The 22,423-nt window shown below is 45.1% G+C and overlaps 2 protein-coding genes across 2 annotated transcripts; both read left to right on the forward strand.

Annotated features, from left to right (window-relative positions):
• Positions 1–232: 232 nt before the first annotated feature.
• On the forward strand, positions 233–16,953 carry LOC104401383 (V-set and immunoglobulin domain-containing protein 4-like). Its single transcript, XM_010017279.1, has 10 exons — positions 233–263; positions 5,779–6,135; positions 6,750–7,031; positions 8,633–8,701; positions 9,403–9,516; positions 10,773–10,794; positions 11,649–11,826; positions 15,216–15,404; positions 15,896–16,100; positions 16,811–16,953. Exons 1-10 carry the CDS (start codon positions 233–235, stop codon positions 16,951–16,953), a joined length of 1,590 nt encoding a protein of 529 aa, XP_010015581.1.
• Positions 16,954–17,315: 362 nt separating this feature from the next.
• Positions 17,316–22,159, forward strand: LOC104401212 (V-set and immunoglobulin domain-containing protein 4-like; the record flags this gene model as incomplete). Its single annotated transcript, XM_010017280.1, has 4 exons — positions 17,316–17,370; positions 19,980–20,336; positions 20,450–20,731; positions 22,100–22,159. Coding segments are annotated over exons 1-4 (754 nt in total), but the record flags the coding sequence as incomplete, so codon positions are not given.
• Positions 22,160–22,423: the final 264 nt, after the last annotated feature.

Here is a 22,423-nt window from a genome sequence, read left to right on the forward strand (position 1 = left end):
AAAAGAAAGGTGTTAGCACGTTAAGATCATGCATTGTACAGAATTAACTTAGATTCACTAGATTAGAGCTGATAAAGGTGGTTATCAGACAGGTCTGAGCATCTTCTAATACTTGTCTATGGCTTCTTCCTTTAATGTTATTTCTATTCTGATTTCTAGATTCATTCTATTACTTACAAATTTGTTAAAAAAAAGACACGATTACTGAAACCAGCAATTCTATTCTAGAGCCATGGCCCTAGCTTCTCCCCTGGTTTTTGCCAGTAAGTTTCAGCCATGGTCTGCAATTCTCTCTGGGTGTTACTTCACACATAGGCACTGTGAGAGGTTGTCCAGGGTCCCTGTTGCTTGTTCAAAACTTGGGGTTCCGTGTTGCAGGATCGCAGCATTAGCCTTGTACCTGCTGTAGCCCCCTGCCAGCAGAGCAGCCCTTGGCTCTTTCGTCAGTTCTTGTTGCTGGTGTACCCAGGGCAGCTCTTACTGTATCTCAGTCTTTCATAACTCTCTGCCTGATCAGAACTTCCCAGCACTCTTCGTAAAGCATGTTAGTAACAACCAACTAGAATGTAAATTCTGACGGGGTTTTTTCACAACCCTTCACTTGCCTTTTCCTTTTGGAGACAAGGTTAATATTTCAGCTGGGAGGGGGCACCTGGATTACTCTTACCCAGTTTGCCAGGTCATGCAGTGGTTGCTCAGCCCAAGGACTGCACAAGTGTCGTCCATAGCCAGGCACCCACCCCATCCTTGCCTTGCTATCCTTTCCCAAAGAGCCATTTCTCAGTGGGGCTCTGCCAGGTACACCAGATGTAGTGCACCAGTGCAAGTGTGCTTAATGGATTCATAAGTGAGAAAGGCCCTCAGCTCCATCAGGTATTGATTAAAACAGTGTTTACTGGAGATAAAACAAGAAGGAAACAGGGAACAGCATAGATAATCTTAGCATAGGAAATCTTAGGATTTTCCTGGAAGAACTCTATTTATCATTTCCACTGCCAAGAAAAAAGGATGTTCCAATGAAAACTTGCTGCTCCACTTCAAGATAAGGGCACGGGCACAGCAGTGGCAGCATCACTGGTGTATGGACAGACTTCCCTGTTACAAAGGAGGTGGCCAAGCCTGTCGGCATCCACAGTGGGTGGATGACAGAGGATCACCAAGCCCTCCATGCACAACAGAGTGCTGGTTGGGACTGCAACTTGATGTGTAACAACTTGGTGTTACCCACGCCCACAGTTGCTTCACTATAATGCAAGTTTCCTTCCTCCAACATGAACACACACAGCTGCTGCTTCTACTTCTCGATTTTAGTGTCCCGTGGCTGGGAAGGTTGGTTTTCCTTGACTTCCATGAGCTAAGGATTTACAGAACACATTCAGGCATGGCAACCACAGTAAAAGAAAGTGAAAAGTGCCCCTCAGATGCTCCTTTCATAATTATTTTTCACACTGTTCCAGACTAGCCCTCCCCACACAGACCATGTCAGACAAGCCATCCATTTTTTATCTCATATTGCTGTGTGCTTGTTAACACAGAGCTTCCCAGAACACAAGATCTGTCTCTCCTGGACTGTATGATGCTGCCTCATCCCGTCCCTGCTCAAAATATTTTGCTGTCTCCTAAAACAAGATTGCTGTTTTGAAAAGTAGTATCTGTTATCCTAGTTTCCCAAAGCAGAAGCAAAAGATTACTACCAAGGATCATCTTAGCATACAGGTGTCTGTACCTGCATCATATAAAGGACAAGAAATCCTTCCTGCCACTGTCCCCCCAGCCAAACAGGTAAATGTAAATAGAAATGTATAAATAAATATATAAACATCTACACATCCTGGTTTTGTCAGCAGTTTGAGTTTTAGCTTCCTGGTTGGTACATACCCTGCTAAAGTTAGGTTATCTTATGACATAGTCTGAGTCAGTTGAAGCTTCTGCCCTCCTGTCCAGCCAGCCATATTCTCCAGAAAGGAGTTTCGCTAATTTGAACTTAACGTGTTATTTTCTCATCCTTTTTTGAGCCAAGAAGTATGTGAACACTGTGACCCACGCAAGCTTTTCCTGCTTCTCCCCATCCCAGCGACTGCAGATCGGAGTTGCATGTCATGGAAAATTTCTGAGGGAATGTAATGGATGGGAACCCAGCTGAGAGTTGATCCCCTCTCATGACTGAGAAATAACAAAGAATGGGGGGTTTTGGTTAAAGTGTATTCAGTAGAGTGTATATGTTTATGTTCATCACGACTGTTGAAAAGAGGCAGGAAAACAGATGTGCAGCTGTTCTATGACCTTCATACGTGGCTGCACCAGGGTGCCTGGACGACGTTCTCAGCGTGAACAAAAGTGAAATCATTAGAAAGCGCATGGCCCCACTAGCAAATAAGTACAGATCTGGCAAAAAGCCAGTTGGTTTTTTAAGGGTATAAAAGCAGGACCATCTTGTGGCCAAAACCAAAGCCTCACCTGTGGGTGGACACAATGCATAGGAATTTTCCCAACTACCTGAGACTCCTGCACTGGCTGCAACGGGGCTTCCCAGCTTGAAGTGTGGGTCTGAATGATGATTTATTTGATGATGTATTTCTTCTTAATGATTTGATACATTGCTAATTTTCCTCTATAGTTATTCTCTATATATAGATCTCTGATTTGCTTCATTGCGCTTATTTACTGTATATATAGAGATATATACCCAATCTGCATTAGCGTGCTTGTTTAATAAACTGTACATATTACACAGCTAGTGTGTGGTCATTTTGTGGCGTACCCTGCGTGTCAGCAGAACAGGGAGGAATACAGGGCACAAGGGAGGAGCATGTGAAATCAGGTCCCAAAATCACCTGAATCTCTGTTGAACCTTTTTCTCTGCTTTATCAAGTTGGGTATTTTCAGAAGCATTTAGACCTCAAACTGGTTAAATGTCTTCTAATTATACTTATAACTGCAAATATGGTCAATGGAAAGAAATTAATGAAACGGATGATCCTTTAGGCTGTGACTGATCAACAACACCAAGGATATAAAGATTTTCTGACCAAATAAAGGCATGAAAATTGCATGTAGTAAAATCACCAGCTTCAGGGAAACAGAGATCAAAATGCTATAACCTGATAAGAACCAAATTAAACCTCATACACATAACATTGTCAGCATTAGATCAATGTTAATAACAAGTAGTCAAACCCACACACACACAATTCTATATGCATATATATTTCTAAGCACTCCTTTTTTGCAGAATGAACTATCAATTACTCCAAGGTAAGAATATATGTAAAAGTAAGAAACTTCAATGAAAGGAAAGACCTTGAAAGAAAAGGAACAAGATAATACGAGAGCTCCCAGGACTGCATACACAAATCTCCTGTTTTTAATGTTAATTACAGGACAACCTAACGAAGCTGCCTACATTGACAACGTAGGTGGAGCTGTCTTTAAGCCATACAAAGCCATGCAAGAAATACTTTTTCCCCACACCACCACTACTTCAGAATCAGGTACACAACATTGATTGCTCTGTTACCCTGTACTGTGCTGCTACGGGTGCAAACGTGGTCCCACTATCATTAAAAGAGGGTTGTACTTTAGAATATGGTCTAGGATTTTGCTGACTGCACTTAGTTGTTCTGGGTACTTGCACTTTGAGGATTGGATATTGAATTTGGATGTAACAATAGCAAAGTGCTTATATCAATTTGGCTGAATACAATGAAGCAGCAGAGATTTCTGTCATTAGAGTGTAAGAGAAAATAGGAGCTGCAGAAGACAGCATAAGGCATGTAAAATCTCTTGAAGATAACGTTTCAGTAGAGAACAGATACTTCTGGCCAGGTCTAGTGCTCAATTACTTAATACAGATTAACTACAACTAATATTACTTTGAATTAATAATAACACATCTCATTGCAGTTAAAAAGTCATGATTGCGTAGTCTCAAAGATTTTCTACTTTAATAAGTTCCTTTTTTTTTCCTGTCTAGGCATATAACTGTTTACCTGTTTCCAAAGTAGTCTACAGGGAAATGCAGGTGGCCCTAATCCAGGTTTTTAGTTGAATGCAATTAATCAATTCAATCAAGCAACTAAATAGCTGTGAGAAAGGCAGTTCAATCTGTCACATAGAGTGGGGTGGTCAAGCCAGGTGCCTGCAGCTCTTGCAATTTATTTGGTTTGGATTTGTATACTTCAATTCCCCACCCTGTAAATGGAATATAATGATAAGGAAAAGAATGATTCAGTTGGAAGGGACATACAGCTGGTAATGTAAAGATTTAGGCTGTTTCATGAATCTTGATTTAAAGCATAGTGCTGACCTTAGCAGAAAAGCTGGTAAGAAAATGAGTTGTAAGGTCCTTGGTTGTTTAGTTCCTTAAGGGTGCTCTCTCACGTACTCTCGTTGTTGGTAACATGCATGTTAAAGCTTATTATTTAGAAATCAAAGCAAGGAGAAAAAGGGAAGAAACATGAAACTCTTTTTAAGTGGAATTAAAAAACAGAAGGAGAAGAAAGCATACTCAGCAGGAAATATGAAATAGAAGTAACTCTTCGACTTTCCTCTTTCCTCCCTCCCTTAGGACTTCTGTTCTGTTCACACCTCTAAAGGTCACCACTGAGATGCACTTTTTTTTCTCTGAAAAAGAGGAAGGAAAAACCATCAACAGCTGCCCTGGGTTCTTGATGACAAAGTGAGCAAAGGCAGGGAAGTGTTCTTGATTTACCCCCTGGCTTGGAGAGAGCAGCTCTGTTCTACTTGAGGGGGAGAAGCTGCTGCCCAGGGAGGGATGGAAATGTTGGTGAGAGCAGCCGTGCTTATGAGTCCTCTTCTCTTCTGTAATGGTGAGTCTACAGAAAGGTCTCCTGCTCAGGATGCTCCTTCCCTGGCACTGGTGTGTCTGCGTGTGTTTGTGCAGGGATGGTTCTGTTTGGGGAATAGAAATATGGAAACAAAGCCGACATCTTTGCATACTGCTGGCTTGGTGTTCGCTTGTTTCAAATCCAGTGGCTGCAGGGTGCAGTGCTGTGTGATGGCTTTGGAAACGCTGCCTGTGTACTTAGAGTACACAGATGCCATATATGTTGTGATGGTTATTTCCCAGAGCATAGCAAGCAGCTCAGCACAAAGGGTCTGGGTAGTGCTTGTTCCCAGGAAAGGGGAGGTTCAGAAACCAGGAGAAAAGGGTAAAGAAGCACAGGTTCAGCCCAGAGAGTGACAAAAATGTACTGGAACAAAGGCAACAGGCCTCATTCTTACAGTAAAATTTAGTGAGTTTTAGTCTTCGTTGAGCCTTTTCCTAAGTTGCTTAAATTCAGTCTGAAAAAGCAGTGTCTTTTAGGAGAATAAATGCACAGTGGAGGAGGAAAAGCCATAAAAGCTGTGGGTTACTGTTAACGTATGGTGCTTCCCAGGAAAGCCCCAAGAGTGACGTTGGGTGGTGGGTGCAGACGCCAGCTGTGACCTTGAGCTGGGCAACTGCGGCTTGAGACAAGCACCTTCCTTCAGGTCCAAGTCTTCTGCTAATTCTGATCCTGTTCACTTGCTTGCAGGTGTTCGCTTGCTTGCAGATAGGCACCAGGCAGAGTATGAGAGCCAAACCACGTCTGGCATGCCTCTGCCTTCCTCATGCCATGCTGCTTTCTGTTAACCCATCATCTACACTGGCTGCCCATCCTTTTGATTTGGAGGGTTCCACTTGCTGATGCTCTCATTGCTGCTTCATCACCCAGGAGCTGCCTTCATGTTGATTGCTTTTTCTCTTAAAATGTTCTTTCTCCATTCTTTCTGCAGCTTTTCTGAACCTGACTGGCCACCATAAGATTGAAGGTGTATGGAAGGAATCTACCACCTTGCCATGTGCCTATGTGCCTGTGAAGGACTTTGTACAACAAATACTCAAGTGGATGGTGGTCCGTCACCAGAGCTCTGTCACCATCTTTCGGAGGGATGACTCTGGCGACCATGTTCTCCTGTCTGAGTACAGGGACAGGGTCAGCGTCCTGAAGGACGTACCAGGGAATGTGTCTCTCCAAATCCTGAACCTGGAGATGTCTGACAAGGGAACCTACATTTGCCAGGTCACCTGGAGGGACAGCAATAGCAGCCTGGTAGTAAGAGAGATCACCACTGAACTGGAGATTGTTAAAGGTAAATTCAAGGAGGAAGCTGTGCAGGAGTGGAAAGCTTGGCTCAAGAAGTCTGTTAGGAACTGACTTAGACCACGTAGGCAGCGACCACTTGCTTCTGATGCAGGAGCATTTTGCTGAGCGGTGTTAGAGTCTGGCAAGAACCAGCAAATAGGTCAGAGAGAGAAATTTTGCCCACAATATGACACCCTGAGTTTTGGGGGCTGGAGGAGGATTTGTAGCTTCTTCCTTATGAATTTGCCCCAGCTCTACCTGTATCCGATGGCTCAATGCTTCCAAGGGATATGCACCAAAGGAGAACTCCCTGGAATATTGCATTGCTTTTCTTTGACTAGACTTCATGTGTCTGATCTCCCTTTGCCTGCGCAGTGGTGATTTATAGAGTGATGGAGATGTCATCAACACCATTTGTGTAGGAGATGCAATGGGTAATGTAGCTGGTACAGGCACAGCTAAGCCAAGCTTAACCTGTGCAGAGAGGTGACGTGAGACCCATGCCTCTCTTCCTCCTGGGAAAGCACCCAAAGCCAGAGCAAGAACTATCATGACAAGGGGGACCTTCCCCACCACAACTAGGACCAGCATGACCTGGGCACCATCTGCTTTGTCTTCCAGTTGCAGCAACCAAGCCCATCATCAGGGCCGGCGAGCTGGGGCTGACAGTCCCAGCAGGAGCCAGGACCAGCCTGACCTGTGTGGCCACTGGGTCCCCCCCCATCAGCTACCGCTGGTTCAGGGGCACCCCAGGAGGGGAAGCCCTGCTCCTGAGCAGCCAGGCTGAGCTGGCGTGGGACAGCCTGCAGCCCTCCGACACCGGGAAGTACTACTGCGAGGCGGAAAACAGGGTTGGGGCCGGGGCTGTGCAGCAGAGCGATGCTGTTGAGCTGATGGTGACAGGTGAGTCCCCAGAGCCACAGCTGGATGGAAAACATCTGTATTCCTTCTGGAATGGAACAATGTTCCTGCTTCCATTCCCTGAAAGAAGAAAGTACAAAAAGCCTCATCCTTCCGTGCTCTGAAGCACTTATCATTGGCTCTGGTTTCTATCCTTGTTTATTTCCTTTATTTGATTTCCCCCCTCCTCTTCGAAGGAACTTCTCTTTTCTGAAGTGTGGGAGGTTGTGTCTCTGCAAAAGAGACTCTGTATGTGTCTTAGTACAGGTAGAAATATCACTTCCCATCTTTTAGACTATACAGGATATTCTGGGTTCTGTTCTTTTTTCAAAGGGCTTTTTTACTTGTTTTCTAGTCTTGAGTAAAAGCTGCTGCAGTGGGAGGCAGAGCTTGTATCTCTAGTGGCAAATCCAAGTGATGCAAAAGCTGCTTCAGACCTGACTGGGAACAATCTACCTTACCAAGGGCAGTTGTTTCGAGGGGAGGGCTGGTGATTCCCAGTTTGGTTTTGTGGGATGTGGGAATTCAGACCTGGTCTAGAGTAGGTCTGCTTGGGGAAACTTTGTGTTTTGGGGTGTCCTGGGTTCAGCTACAGCAGTCATTTTTCTCCTTCTTAGTAGCTGGGGCAGTGCTGTGTTTTTGACTTTCAGCCTGGGAACAACGCTGATAACACCGATGGCTTTTGTTGTTGCTCAGTAATCTTTACTCAAACCAAGGACTTTCTCAGTCTCATGCTCTGCCAGGGAGGAGGGGAAGCCGGGAGGAAGCGAAGACAGGACACTGCCCCAAACTGGCCAAAGGGGTATTCCATACCACAGCACATCATGCCCAGTATAGAAACTGGGGGGAGTCACCCGGAAGGCCCAGATCGCTGCTCGGGTCGGGCTGGGTATCGGTCGGCGGGGGGGGAGTGGTTGTATCCTCTCCCCTCGTTATTTCCCTTATCATTATTATTGGTAGCAGTAGTGGTTTGTATTATACCTTAGTTACTGGAGAGCTGTTATCTCAACCCGTGGGAGTTACATTCCTCTGATTCTCCTCCCCATCCCTCTGGGAGCGGGGGGAAGAAAAAGTGGGGGAGTGAATGAGCGGCTGCGTGGTTCCCAGTTACCGGCTGGGCTTAAACCACAACATGGGGTTATGTTTCATTTGAATTTATAACGCCCCACCAGTTACACAACAGTGACCAGAAGCTAAGGGAAGATGTTGACAGCTGCTGACTATTCTTGCAGAAAAAAACCAAACAGAACTGGTGATCAGAGGTACCTCAGTAATCTCTTAGACTCCACTACTATTACATGACGTATATGTATATAGACATACATATATGTATGTGTGTATATCCAATATATATATAGTTTGCGTATACATAGTATATATAGTGTACGTAGTATCCATCCAGTGAGTATAGTAGTACTGTATATACTCTCTCTATATGACAGTGTATATATTGTACTCATTTCTAGAGTTTGCCTGTTTTCACAGCCTTGTAAAGGTGATGGAGACATTCTCTTTTGGATCCTCTAACAATAATCCCAGGTCTTCTGGTGCTAAAATTAGGATTGGAGATACACTGTGAGCCTTTGCTCCTGTTTGTTTTGCAGATCCTCCCGTTACAGTAGTGACTTTCGAGAATGATGTGGGATATCCAGAAAAGAATTATACAGCTCAAAGTAAGTGGAGAGCAAAACAAAGCTAAGAATGAGATTAGGGACCCGAACAGGCCAAGCATAGTCTGTACCTCAAGCCTCAAAATTAGTGGTTTGCCTTTTGGCTGCAAATTGTATTAACAGCTGTTCTCAAGGGATCTAGGTGTTTTAGGGTGACTCCTTCAAAGACTCTGGGTGTTTTTAAGGGAGGGGCTGGAGCTTTTATAGTTGGAGCAAACAGAGTTGTTGCTGTGCTCCCTAACAGTAGTCATTTCAATCTTTCCTTTGAGTGTCAAAGCTGGAACAGCAGAAAAGCCTCAGTGTGCAACTCAAGCATATTTGCTATACCTCCTCAACTTTGCTATGACATGGCAGGCTTAAACACATTCCAAATACAACTGAACAATATGCTTGAATGAAAAGCTGAAACCTTTTATTTCATGACATATAGAGCAACTATTCTGCCCAACTCACAGCCCTGGTGAGCCTCTTTTGGCTGGCTGTATGCCCACAGTCTCTGGGAGATGCATGCACAGTGAGTCGGGCTGGCTCAGCCACACTTATTCAGAGCCACGGGAGCAAGGTGCTGTCAGGATGGGGACAAGCCCCATGACAGGGCTGGCTGCTGTTGGCCTTGGGGAAGTGGTTAGCATCATGTAACTGCTTCTGCTACCACGACCCAGGAGGGCTTCTCAGTTTGAAAGTCTTTTGCTGTATTGTTCTAGATGTGCAGACAACTCACCTGTCCCTGTTCCTGGTCATCCTGATTGTGGTGGTGTGTGCTGCTGCGGTTTTGCTTGTCATCTTTCTTATCATTCGCATTAGAAAGCCCAAAGATGGTGAGTAGAATGTTCTGGAAAACTTCAATGTATTGTGCCTGCCCAGCTTGGTTTTACCTTTAAGCACTTTTTTGGGCTGGGACTGGTACTGTGCTCACAGCTTCCAGTAGCAGCTCTGGCATCTGCATCATACAGGTAGTTGATCACATTGTGCATGGATCAAAATGGGGGGTGGAAGTTCTAAAGAGGTGGAGAAGCCCCTTGTCCTCAGGGAAATCCAGTTGCTGCAGCTGGAGAGGAGCCCAGTGAGCAGCATCACCCTGGTGCTCCCAAACCGCTGGGAGCTGCAGAAAGGGCTGTCATGGTGATGAAGCAGCCTCTGCCATGCTCATGCCATACTGGTTCTGAGGGGGATCTCAGTCTCTGCTTCTCTGGGCCATCCTGCAGTGTTCATCTTCTCTGTCATGCTGCCCTCTGCCTTGATTACTTTGGGATGGTTCCTTCTCTCTGGTCCCCACAGACATCCCATGACTCTCAAACCAACCTGCTAAACTGAGTTTGGCGATCAGATCTTTCAAGGTATCCAGTAGCAAGTTAAGCTTGTCCTGCTACTTTAAAATACCTGTTTGCACCAGCTGCTGTTCAGTATTTATTTCCCTTAGTACCTGGAGGAAAAGATCTCATCATTAATTCTCCGTATTCAGTAAGAATTCATTTCCTTTCTAGTCTTCAGATGTAGAACATATTTACTGAATGATTCTGTCTTTTCTGTGCTAATACTAGCACAGAAATGCTGAGAGTCCCCTTGCTCGCTGAAGCACTAGCAGTGTACAGAGGACACACTGAGGTTTTGGTTTGGGATTTTTTAATACTGATGGCCATATTTTTCTACTTATCCCTTTGTGTCTTTAATTACCTTTCTACAACTCCATGCTACCAATTAATAATCATTATTATCACATACTTTTTTTGCCTTTTTTTCTTTTTTAAGGAATCTAGAATAACCTCTTCCTAAATTGTTCTTTACTGAGCAATTCTAATAGCGAAACTGTGGGAACTGGAAACTTTCAGTTTCTAAACTTTAACGCTGGGCCGGTTGTTGTGACTCAGTTGTGCTACAGCTGGGATATGGGTTGTTTTCGTTTTCTTGGACTGGATCCTGGGAATAGGAGTCATCACCCACCTAGCACTAAGGTTCCTATTTTTATTCTGTCTTCAGAAGTTGCTTTCTTATACCAAGAAAAGACATAGTAGAATTTATTTTCGAGACTATAAATGCAAATTATTGACACACATTTCTGATTATTCTTTTCCAGCTCAGACCTATGAAGTACAATTGTGAGTATAACCCTTTATCTGACATATTGGTGAGACTTTGGGGACTGTATCAGAGAAGGGGAAATAAAAAAAAGGTGCTGGTTAGCTGTCAAGATGAAAAGCCTCTTAAGCAATACGGATTAAGACGTTCAATGTTAGTAGTACACTGTACAGATGATCTGTGGACTTTTCACATCAGCAAATAATATAGGAAGAAAGATCTTTTCCTTTGCAATATTAGGATCATAAAAATGAGCAACAGCTGTTTATTAACTCTTCATCCAGCCAGATGAGGCCTATTGAAGATCACTGCCAATGATGAATCCCCAGTGTTTTTCCAAAAGCAAATAACAGGAATTCCCCTTCTTAGAGAGCTAAGGCTCCTGATGCACGGATTAGACTTTGATTTATCCTTGAAATATCCTTGGCTGAACCTGCCTCTTTTAGTTGCAGCTTTGGCAGGAAGTTATAGCTATTTCTAAACTCGGGTTTCAACATCCTGATCTGCTTGTAACCCATGGAAGCTGTACTGAGAAGCTTAATAATTCAGTTAAAACATGCAAGGAGAACCACTTATGTAGATATAAATCAAAGTGCTGATGACTTGAGTGCCATGGTAGAACATGCCAGCACTGTTCACCCGAGTGCTGTGCTTCCCCAGCATTTTAAGTAGCAGTCGAACCCTGAGCAACTGAACACATGGTGTGATGGCATTTTTCCTCAGAGGATTTACCTCTGTTTTAAAGATATTAGATATCGTAAGCCACATGGTGGATGTGGGCTGCATTCAGTTCCTCAGCCAAAATCTTGGGGGTGGGGAAATGCTTCAACTACTTTGGTTGCAACTCTTCTTTCATACTATGTTTTGATTTCAGCCATAACTTGAGAGCAGCAGCTGCTTCAAGGTGTGAAAGTACAGTTTATGAGGAACCCATCTCCTCCACTGAGAACAACTATGTGGTGGAGCCTGTGAAAGACAAAAGATCTGAAGAAATAAGTATGAAAAAGAATGACTATGACTGTGCTGGAAACACCATGGAATCTGAATATGAAGTAGGGGACACTGCGTGAGAACCAACTTATTGCTACATGTAAGCAGTCCTGAAGAGCACTTTCATCCAGGCAAAACATATCTTCCTGTTCACCTTGCCCTCTGAAAAAATAGGTTGGACAAGCAGTTTTTGCTCCTTCATGACTTGTGGAGCCTTAACAATTTCTGTAATGAAAACGCAAAGCTCTTCGGGAACTTCAGTTACAAACTGCTGTACAGATCTTTTGATTTTGCCTTTTTTGTTTCCTTTCTACCACCTCTGTAGAAGAAAGCCCATTGAAAGACAGGGTATGCAGATCCCAGGTCAAGAGCACTGGACTAAACTCAGTGCTTTGCAATACAAAAAGGATCTGCATTTACAGCCTTCATGTGGTAGGAGTAGAACCAGCACCAAGAGCAGCTCAACATCCCCATCATCTTTGGGTAAGAAGTGCACAATGAGAGAATGAGACTGGCCTGGGGACTGGCATTTCTTCTCCCACCTGCCTGAGTGTTGCATGGATGGTAGAATGTCTTAAGTGTGAGATAGCTCTTAAAGAAACACTGAAAGACAGATTAAGGACAGGATAAAACCAAGAACCCAACCACCCTAGGAGTACAAAAAGCACTGTTCTGTGCTCAATTCACCTTTCTGCATCATCTGCAGTAAAATGCAGGCACACTTTCTATAGCTTTGGCACTGAACAGCTTGGGCGATTCTGATACTGCAAAAGGTACATCCTGAGCCCATCTTCTCGAGTCTCTCTTTTAATGGATGTTTAATATCCAAAAGAAATTAGATGCTTTTCCTAAGTTTGTGAGTAGGACTGTTTACACATGCCTAAAGTATTTTGATATGAATATTTTTCTCTGACAGGCTCATCTTTAAAATGTCAGCGAGCACTCACAACTGCAGCTCCTCAATAAATGCTCATGAAGTACTTTTCTCCTGGCTTAGGAAAGAAAGGGCAAGTAGGGAGCTGAAAAGTTTAGTTGTTCATAATTTCTACTAATCTGAGTAAATCTATAACATGGATGCAGCAGATTTATGAGAGAACCTTTTATAGTAATTGGGCAATACCACATCAGATTAAAAGCCATGCAGATGGATGTAAAACAAAAGGAGCAACCTGAAGGGTAAGGGTGATACTGGCGATAACGCTCTACCCTGGATACAGGATTAACGGGCCCCCAGATTTGCTGTTCACACTTGGGAAACATCTGCATCTGCAACTCCCTGCAAGCATCAGCTCAAAATTCACCAGCAGTCCAAGAAAGTACCGAGTGCTATTAGGAAAAGCATTACAACACAATAGAAAACAGGACTGTGATAACGTAAAAACTCATGGAATGCTTCCACCTTATGCATGTGTATAGGTCTCTTGTCTTGAAAGGGTTTAACAGAGCTAGAAAAGTTACTGAGAATGATAATTAATGATGATTAGTGGCATGAAACCACTTCTGTGCAAATGTGTTGCACTTTTTCAACTTGGAAAAAAGAGAAGAATGAGGCAAAATGAGCAAAGCTTACTCATCATGACCTGTGTGGAGAAGATGAATAGAGAGTATTTGTTTCTGGTTTCCCCAAAGATAAAAGGAAGGAAATGTTGGCTAAAATTATCTAGTAGCACTTTTTAAAGGAAGAGGAAAAGTACTTTTACACAATACAGAAGTGTGGGACAAAATGCTACTCATCCAGTCCTGTGAAAAGTCAAAGTACACAGAGGTCCACTGAGAAATTAGAGGATGGACTGACATAGAAGTTCACCAAAATTCACAAACCACAAGGCACACTTTACAGGTACTTATGAGTGACTTTGTATTTTTCTCCCTGAATTTCCTGTACCAGTTTTACTTCTCTTTAAGAATGTGCTTAAAAAACAAGGGCTAGGAAACCTTGATTTCAAAATGGAAAGTGAACAAACAGCAGCTTTTGTTGGTGATGATGTCTTGGAAAAAAGTTGTCAAGATGTACATACAGCTTATTGTAGATGTGGAGAAGCAAATGAAAACCATTAAACTTCAGGACTGTAAAGTTAGTAGATTTTGTTATACTACTTTATTTTGCCAGGAAGAGTGAGTGTGCATGAACATCTGTGAGTGCTCAGGAATTATGCTCTTAGGAACATAATTTGAAAGCAGAGGAATTATTGTGAATCTGCTGCAGTTTGGGGAATGTTTTGGATGGTGTGTTGGATGGTGTGTTAGATGGTGATTGCAGGCTGTAATCAGCCACAGTTTAGGAAATGGAAGGTACAAGAGTTGCTGCTAGTCCTATTTGAGGTTCAGAGCCAATGAGACTTTTGGATGTGAAAGAAAACAATTTCTGTTATGAAGAGTATAAAAAGACATTGAAGTCTGACAGTCTTTCTTCCTAAGGAGGAAGGTGAGCACTCTGCAATAGTACTACAAGGCACACAATTATCACTAAAGGGTTTTTCAGAGAGCAACGGATAAATCATGACTGGATAGTGTGTTAGTGTGATGACAAAAAAACAGTGTTGAAATGTTCTGGGAAACGAATGTTTTCATAATCTCTCAGTTCTAGATGAGGTTGCAGTTTTTGGTGCCCTGCAGTAATGGTCTCATTCTTTAAAAAGGGGGTTTTAAAACTGTGTTTGTGTGCATGTGTTTGGTAGGGAGAGGTTGGGAAGGGAATGTCCTTGTTACTGGAAAGCAGCCCACCCGTCTTGAGCTCCATCCCAGAAACAAACTTACCGCAATGGGAATATGAGGCTTCAGTGCTACACAGAGCAACTGGGAAGCAGAAAAGAACCTGCTGCCGCAAGTTTTATGGCAACAATAAGCAGAGCTCCAAAGTCCAAACAGGGCGAACATCTGAGCAGAGAGGTACATGTGACGTGCTGCTTGAGGAATGAGGAGAAGAGTTTGTCCTTTCTGTAAGTGCTGGGGTGGGTACAGCCATCCAGACCAGTAGATTTGGCTTTTCAGGAGAGAGCTGCGCTCTGTATGAACAAAACAGCAACACAACCGGCATCATGAGTTCTTCCCTCTTCTGTTTAATCAGGCCTGTGAGCTGGCCATGGCTGGACCAAATAAGAATGTCTCAAGACTTGCAGTAAAAATTGCCTGTTGTGGTTTTTTTGGGGTTTGTTTTTATTTTTCCCCTGAGTGCAGATGGTTCAAAAAGAGGATTTTGAGGCCTTTCTTCTTCAGTTACTTACACTGTGGTGGTTTGCTCAAAGCCTGGTACTGGATTTCACCCCATTGCAGGCTACAAGTCTCATCACCAGGAAAACTGTAGCAAACTCCTCTAGCCTCTGGCATACTTTGTCAAAACATGAACATAAGATGCAGGCTCTGCAGAGCTGGTGCCTAAGAGTACTATCTGCAGTCCCATCTGTGCTCATTTTTGGGGAAATGGGGACTTTACTGTGTTGCCTTTAATTAGCCTGAGATGCAGCAGCAGAAATTGCAGAACAACGAGTCATACTGGTCACTTCGCCCAAGTTGCGATGCTCGGAAGTGTGTCATGTCCAGTATTGTGGAAGAAAGGTGGGGTCCTGCAGGAGGAAGGGCTACAGCGAGAAAGCAGTACATTCAACCCAAAGCCGAGACATACTTTATTATGATAAACCAGGTAACTAACCATAGTATCTGAGACATTAAAGGCTTTTTCTTCACATGTTCTGATGAAAAACCATGAGGAGCCCCTCTGTTAAGAAAGAAATGGGCTGAAAAAACTAGCAGCCACATCTCTGTACTAGGGAGAGAAAGACGTCATGTACATCATGTTTGAGGAACTAGAATTCTTCATGTTTCTTTTAGCTAAATAGTCATTTTTTTAATCCTGTAGACTTACCGCTTCAGGAAGCCTTGCATGTCCGGTTCAGAAAGTAGTCATATCAGCAGTTTCAGCTTGGGTTTTCAGCTTGTTCCAGGGCATGTTCCCCAAAATTCAGCTTCTTTTGTGTAGGAGAAGTAGTTTGTTGGGACAAGCTTCTATCACCAGTCATGGCCGGGGTGCGTAAAAGGTTGGTTTTATATCATCTCTCTGAAAATGGACCCATTCACTCTTTCAGTGACATCGCTTCAGTTTTAACAAGTGCTTTTTTGTTCATTTGCTTTTAGGCAGGACTCGAATATAGCTATTGGCTTCTTGGTGGCAGATGGGGTACAGACAGTATGAACAGGTACCACACCAGTAGCTTCAACAAAAAAGCCAAGAAGAAAAGGCAGCAAAAATCAAGTTTCCACCATACCAGCAAGGACATGCTCTGCAAGAAGGGTTGTGCTGCTGCCTTCATTGTCTTCCTCAGCAGGATGACAACTGGTGGTAGCTCTTAGCCTGGAACCCAACATGAGTTTGTTGCACCAGGTCTTACCACGTGACATTCAGCTTTTTGCTCCAGGCTGTCCATACTTGCCAGAGGCAAGTTTTACAGCAGCAATAAGAGAGCTCAGCTGAAATCACATTCAGCAAGCCACCCAAGTGTGTGCATGCCTCCACCCAAACACCGAAACGAGACCTGCACAGTTCTCATCAGTTTACTGACTTTTGGCAAATGAAGATAGTCTCCGGTTTTCATTGCCCTCTTCAGAGAGGGAAAAAGCCATCGCTGACAAATCGCAGCACTTCCAGAGAATGGTCTGAGCTCAGCTGCAACGTAAACACTTCAGCTAAAGCAAAGAGGTATCTGTCATGATGGGATGCAGCTGTGGCAAAACTGCACCAATTACCTTTCCCTCCCAGCTCCAACCAAAAATGTGTCCTGTATTTTGGATGCATCTGCCTCCTGCTCAAAGATAATATTCTTCTGGTGCAGTTGCTAAAATTATATGCTAAAGCACATCTATTGAATAAATGCCAAACATCTGCTTTAGCAAATGATTAAAAGCCTGTAACAGAATTCACTGCATCAGTATATTTGCTTTAATACATGTTTCTTATCTTCTGTAATTCCTTCTCTTTTTGGTAATAATCATCAGACACATACTAATCCTGCACATAACACGTATTGATAACTTTTTCATGTACCTTTAAAGGTACACCTACAGAGCACACCCAGAATGTCTCCTGGATTAAAGTTCATCTGCTAATAGTCATGTTGCCCAAAGAAGCTGTGGATACCCCATCTCTGAAAGAGTTCAAGCCCAGGCTGAATGGGGCTTTGAGCAAGCTGATCTAGTGAAAGGTGTCCCTGATCATGGTAGGGGTTTGTAATTAGAGGACCTTTAAGGTCCTTTCCAACCCAAAACCATTTCATGATTCTATAAAGACCACTAGTCAGGAAAATAGGAAAAATGGTAAGAGAAGTGGATGGGGACAGGGGAATATGAAATGGAACTGGAAAGGTCCTTATAGTCTTTGTCTATCCTCTACCCTTCACCCAAGTCAGCAGTGAAATGGACTCGTGATACTTCAGAAAGAGGATCCTAGATGACAAAGGGCAGAAGAAAGGGAAGTGTTCTTCACTTGCATTCTGTCCCAGGAGTGTGGGGTCTCTCACAAAGTGCAAGGAAAGGTGGACAGACCTGTGGTTCTGGGAGAATGGGAGAAGCTGTGCAAATAGTGGTGTTTGTGATGGCTTTCGTCACCTGCAACGGTGAGTACATGCTTCAATGTGTAAGAACAAAAATCAGAGCACTAACAGGATAGGGAAGATCTTTTGAGTTACAATGTCTCAATTTTTAAAAATGATCAACTGTGGGAAGTTGTTAGTTTCTTGTGTGAAAAACAGAGCCTGAGAATTCACAAGAGTGTCCTTTGGTATCAGATACAAGAAGGTGCTTTTAAGAGTAGACCAATGGGGCAGTATTGGGTACAGCTCCCATGTCCCAAAGGAAGAACAAAACAGGATTGCTCAGGACTCTTGGAGAGGACCTGCTCTGGTGTGTCAGCTTCCAAAGCAGTCTTTTGGAAGCTGGAATATGTATTCTCCTATAATTTAATAATTCATTACTATTGTTCTGCTAGCATGATCCTGGGAAGAAGAGCTGTAACTGTGATACTAGGTGTGGGCACACACATGATACCTCTCTGATCATCTCCTGATCTTCTGACTCTTTAAGTGCATTAGACTCAAAGGTGATACTGGAATCTTTGCTTTGAATCCTATGCACATGAGGCATATATGGCACTGACACTGGCAGAGGAAGATTTTGGGAAACAGGAGAAAGGTGCTTTAGCAAGTTGTGTACAGAAGCACGGAATTGCTCCTGACATTAAGAAAAAGAGGTTGAAGCGTGTTCCCCATTTTGTCATAAAAAAACAGCTTAGCAGATTTCTGGGATCTGCCTCTGAAGTGACTTACTCTGAGTTAATGAAGCTGAATATAACCAGTGTCTTTCTGAGGAGCAGGGAAAAAGGGGAGTGGGACAAGAGGGTATGGGTAGAGGTGAGCCAAGTCCAACTCAATTCAGGTACTTTGATGCTTAAAAAGAGCAATTCCCAGAGGAGCTGTGGTCTCAGTGGGTAGACAGCTGGAAAGGTTGGGAGAATGAGCCAGGTACCACAAAACTTACCCCCTCTTTTCCTGTGTCTGTTTGAGTACTTGGCAGGGTGCTTGTTTGGATGAAGCAGATGTGAGCCAAGTAATCTAGGTCAGATCTGAAGTTCTCTAAGGCTAAAGCAAAAAGATTGGGTTTGGTTCATCATTCCTGTTCCAGGTCCAGTACTTCAGAGTAGATCCCTAAAGGCTCCTGCCTGCATGATACTTCCATGCTACCAGGCTAGGAAGGTCCTCAGTTACTCTAGAAAATGGGCCAGAATATGAGTTCAGGGGTTTGGGGTTTTTTCCATTATCGTGCATTACAGATAATACAAATCTCTCTGATTGGCCTTATAATCTCTAACACAGCCCTTCAGGTTTTTGTATGGCCCAGGTCTATTTCCTTCTGTTGGGAGAACTGACATTGTTTGTCTTGAAGACTACATCCCAGCTTAAGAAGTGTCACTGGGAGGACCTTCTTTTAAAAGTGCTGTCTCAGGGGGTTTTATTTTGCTGAGTTTCTCCCTTCCAATCAGCTTTCCTTTGGAGTCATCCCTGCTGATGTTGAAACTGGTCATATACAGAGTGCAGCTGCTCCGCAGGGAATCAGTGGATGCTGGCAGCTTTTTCATGGCACACAGCAATGCAAAACAGCAGTGGAGAGATGTTTAAACAGAACTGTGTCCAGATGAACACAAAGAATAGCAAACATATTTGAACTCAAGTGCCCCAAATACCTTGAGGGTATTTTTGAGCAGCTTTCCTAACAGGTTACACCTTTCTTAGTTTTTCTTGATGGGAGTTTGTGAAAAGAGGAAGAGGAGAATTGGAAGATCTTTAAAAACTGATACATCAAGGAATTGTCTTTTACTACGATGTGAGATTTGAAGAATGGAGCTGTGCCTGCCCTCTCTAAGTCATCTGGTAAAGGAATACCAAAGCTCCATGTCAGAAACAAGGTGCCACCATGCTCAGCCCCAGCAACTCACTTGGCTGTCCCCGTGGATACAGATCCACAGGTGCTTGTCTTCCTCCAACTGGCAGCTCCTGTCAGCTCTGGGACAGGCTGTTGCACAGAGAAGTGCTTCTCCCTGCACAGCTATAGTGCTGGGTCCTGTGAGCACCACGGAAGTTGTATAAAGAACTAGTGCTGTTAATGAATGCAAACATGCTGCATTCATTGTTAACTGCAGTAAAGCAGTAAAGTTGCTTTGTTCATCCTTCCTTCCATATAGAAGGTAGAAGTCAGCATTGAAAGTTGTGTTGTCAGACCATCCCATGTCAGTGGGGGGAAGTTTTTGCTCTTTGACTCATCATGTGCAAGTGTAAGAAGAAAGCCAAGCAGCAGGAGCAAGATGTAAAGGCTGAAACTAGAGAGCAGGAATAAAGAGATGCTCCTTAAGGTCTTGTGAAGACGGCAGGTGTGATGCTGCCACCAGGGGCAGGATTTGTGCTTCTCAGAATTGCTCTCAATTGCTCTCTGAGAAGGAACTGAGAATGGGCAAGCATCCAGAGGGAAACAATAAAAATAGCCGTAAGGTCAAAGCAACTGTTCACTTCCCTATGCTCAGTGAAGTCGGGACAGGCCCTGGTTCAGCTGGCTGTGGTCTACAGCCATGACCTTGTGCTAGCTTCCAACGCCTGGTGATTCCCACCTAATCCAAAGGGTACTCTCCTCTTCTGCTGCATTCTTACTTCTTCCCTTCAACTCTTGTTGCCTGCAGCCCTCCTGGATCTGACTGGTGTCCACCAGGTCCAGGGCACATGGATGGGATCTGTCACTTTACCATGTATCTACATGCCCTCAGATGGTTTCACACAACAAACGCTCATCTGGAGCATGGAGAGAGATCAGAGCACCTCCACCATCTTTCGGAGGGATAATTCCGGTGACCATGTCCTGCTGTCTCGGTTCCGAAATCGAGTCAGTGTCCCAAAGCACAGTCCAGGGGATGTCTCACTCCTAATTGAGAACCTTGAAATCCCCGACAGAGGACACTACACCTGTCAAGTCATCTGGAGGGCTAAAAATAACAGCATGGTCACAAGGGAGATGACCACTATGGTTAAAGTTGCCAAAGGTAAGTCCAGCAGTAAAGCCCTGCTCTTGTGTAGCCAGTCTAATCCACAGAGCCAGAAGGTGAAGCAGGGGCTGGTAAGAATAACCTTTCACACCGTCTGCTTTGTCTTCCAGTTGCAGCAACCAAGCCCATCATCAGGGCCGGCGAGCTGGGGCTGACAGTCCCAGCAGGAGCCAGGACCAGCCTGACCTGTGTGGCCACTGGGTCCCCCCCCATCAGCTACCGCTGGTTCAGGGGCACCCCAGGAGGGGAAGCCCTGCTCCTGAGCAGCCAGGCTGAGCTGGCGTGGGACAGCCTGCAGCCCTCCGACACCGGGAAGTACTACTGCGAGGCGGAAAACAGGGTTGGGGCCGGGGCTGTGCAGCAGAGCGATGCTGTTGAGCTGATGGTGACAGGTGAGTCCCCAGGATAGAGTTCCTCATCTTCACTGCAGAAGACTGACACTGGGAGTTTCCTCTTTCATAGCAGGATCAGCCATGTAATGCTAAATATTAACTGTGTCCTAATCACTTTCCCAGAGTGGAAACCACAGACTGATATCCTTCCTGCTTCAGAGTGTGCCTGATTATGGCAGGGATCAGGACAATGTCCCCTGTGTTCCTCTGGGACCAGAACTGTGCAGGATAGGAGTCTGGCTCCCACCCGTGGCATGTCTTGCTCTTACCTGACTTGTTCTGCTAACAGAGAGCAGGGGACATGGCCAGTTGACCAGTGTCTCCTGCAGGGTCCCCAGTCACACAGCAGCCCAGCCCTGGGACAGGCCAACACACCAGACGCCTGTTCACCCCCCGAGGCAGTACACCCCAGCCAGTGACTGCAGGTAAGTGACCTAGGCTGCAGGGGAAGGGCCACTTTCACCCTGGCACTCTGTGAGTGACAGAGAAGGTGAGCAAGACAAATCCACTTGATGCTCCTTTTGGGCTGCAGATCCTCTTTGCAGGTGGGATAGAAATGATACCCCCTGTCACAGAATCACAGAATCATTAGGTTTGGAAGGGACCTCTGGAGATCATCTAGGCCAACCCCTCTGCCAAGGCAGGGCCACCTAAAACAGGTTACACAGCAATGCATCCAGGTGGGTTTTGAATGTCTCCAGAGAGGGAGACTCCAGCAGTGCTAGCCACTGGTGTCCCCCAGGCGCAGGTGCTCAGCTGGGGGTAGCTGGGTTGGAGCCCCACCGGACAGCAGCAGAGCCAGAGCTAGAGGGACCTAGAAAAACCAGGCGGTCACCTGAGGCAAGAAACCTGGTGTGGGGCTTCAGGGAGCCTTTGGGTGCAGTTGCCAGGGAATCACCATAACGGAGATGAAGTGAGAAAGTCCTGTGGAAACCTCATGTAGGGTGAAGCCAAAACATTCCCTGGTCATGCTGTAGCCAGCCACAAGCCTGGTGCCTAGATCTGCACCATGCTGGCCAGGGCTGCCAGAGACCCCAGGGGTGATGGCTGAGGGAGACAACGACACGTGTGCCACATGCTTCTTGCATGTCTGCTGGCAGAACACACACAGAGTGACACATCAGGAATAAAAATCTGGCTTGTTGCTCTGAGAGCAGGTCCAATGGGTGTTCTGGGTGTTTTCTATCCATGCACCTCAAACGTGTTAGCCTGAGAGAATCAAAGCACCGTGCTCATCGAAACGGGGCAGCAGTTACATCCATGCGGAGCTGTGCTGGTGACCTCACGGAGGCCAGCCCCGCTGCTGCTTTCCCGAGCAAACCCAGCTCTCCCAGCAAGGTCACACCACGTTCCCCTCCCGCCTTGCAGGTCTGCCCGCAGCGACGCCGCTCTCCGGTAAGGATTCGGAGGATCCTCCCTTTGCCACAGGTGAGTGGAGTCCCGTGATGGGCAACGCGAGGTTTGACGGAAAGGCGACCAGACACTGCACGGCAAGCACCGTGATTTCGCTAGGTAGGGGCCGCTCGCCCGGGGCGCTACCAGGGGGCGTTTGCTGGCCGGAGTTCGCTCTGTGGTTCTGGCCTGGAAGGGGCTGGCAGCACTAACGCTGCCCGCAGCCAGGCCCGTGCCGCTCGGTTTAGGGTACTTGCAAAGCGCGTTCCGCGGCGCGGTCCGGTTTCCCCGCCGCGGTCA

This window comes from Nestor notabilis, unplaced genomic scaffold (genome assembly GCF_000696875.1).
Source record: "Nestor notabilis isolate BGI_N333 unplaced genomic scaffold, ASM69687v1 scaffold13786, whole genome shotgun sequence".
In the NCBI taxonomy this organism is placed as follows: Eukaryota; Metazoa; Chordata; class Aves; order Psittaciformes; family Psittacidae; genus Nestor; species Nestor notabilis.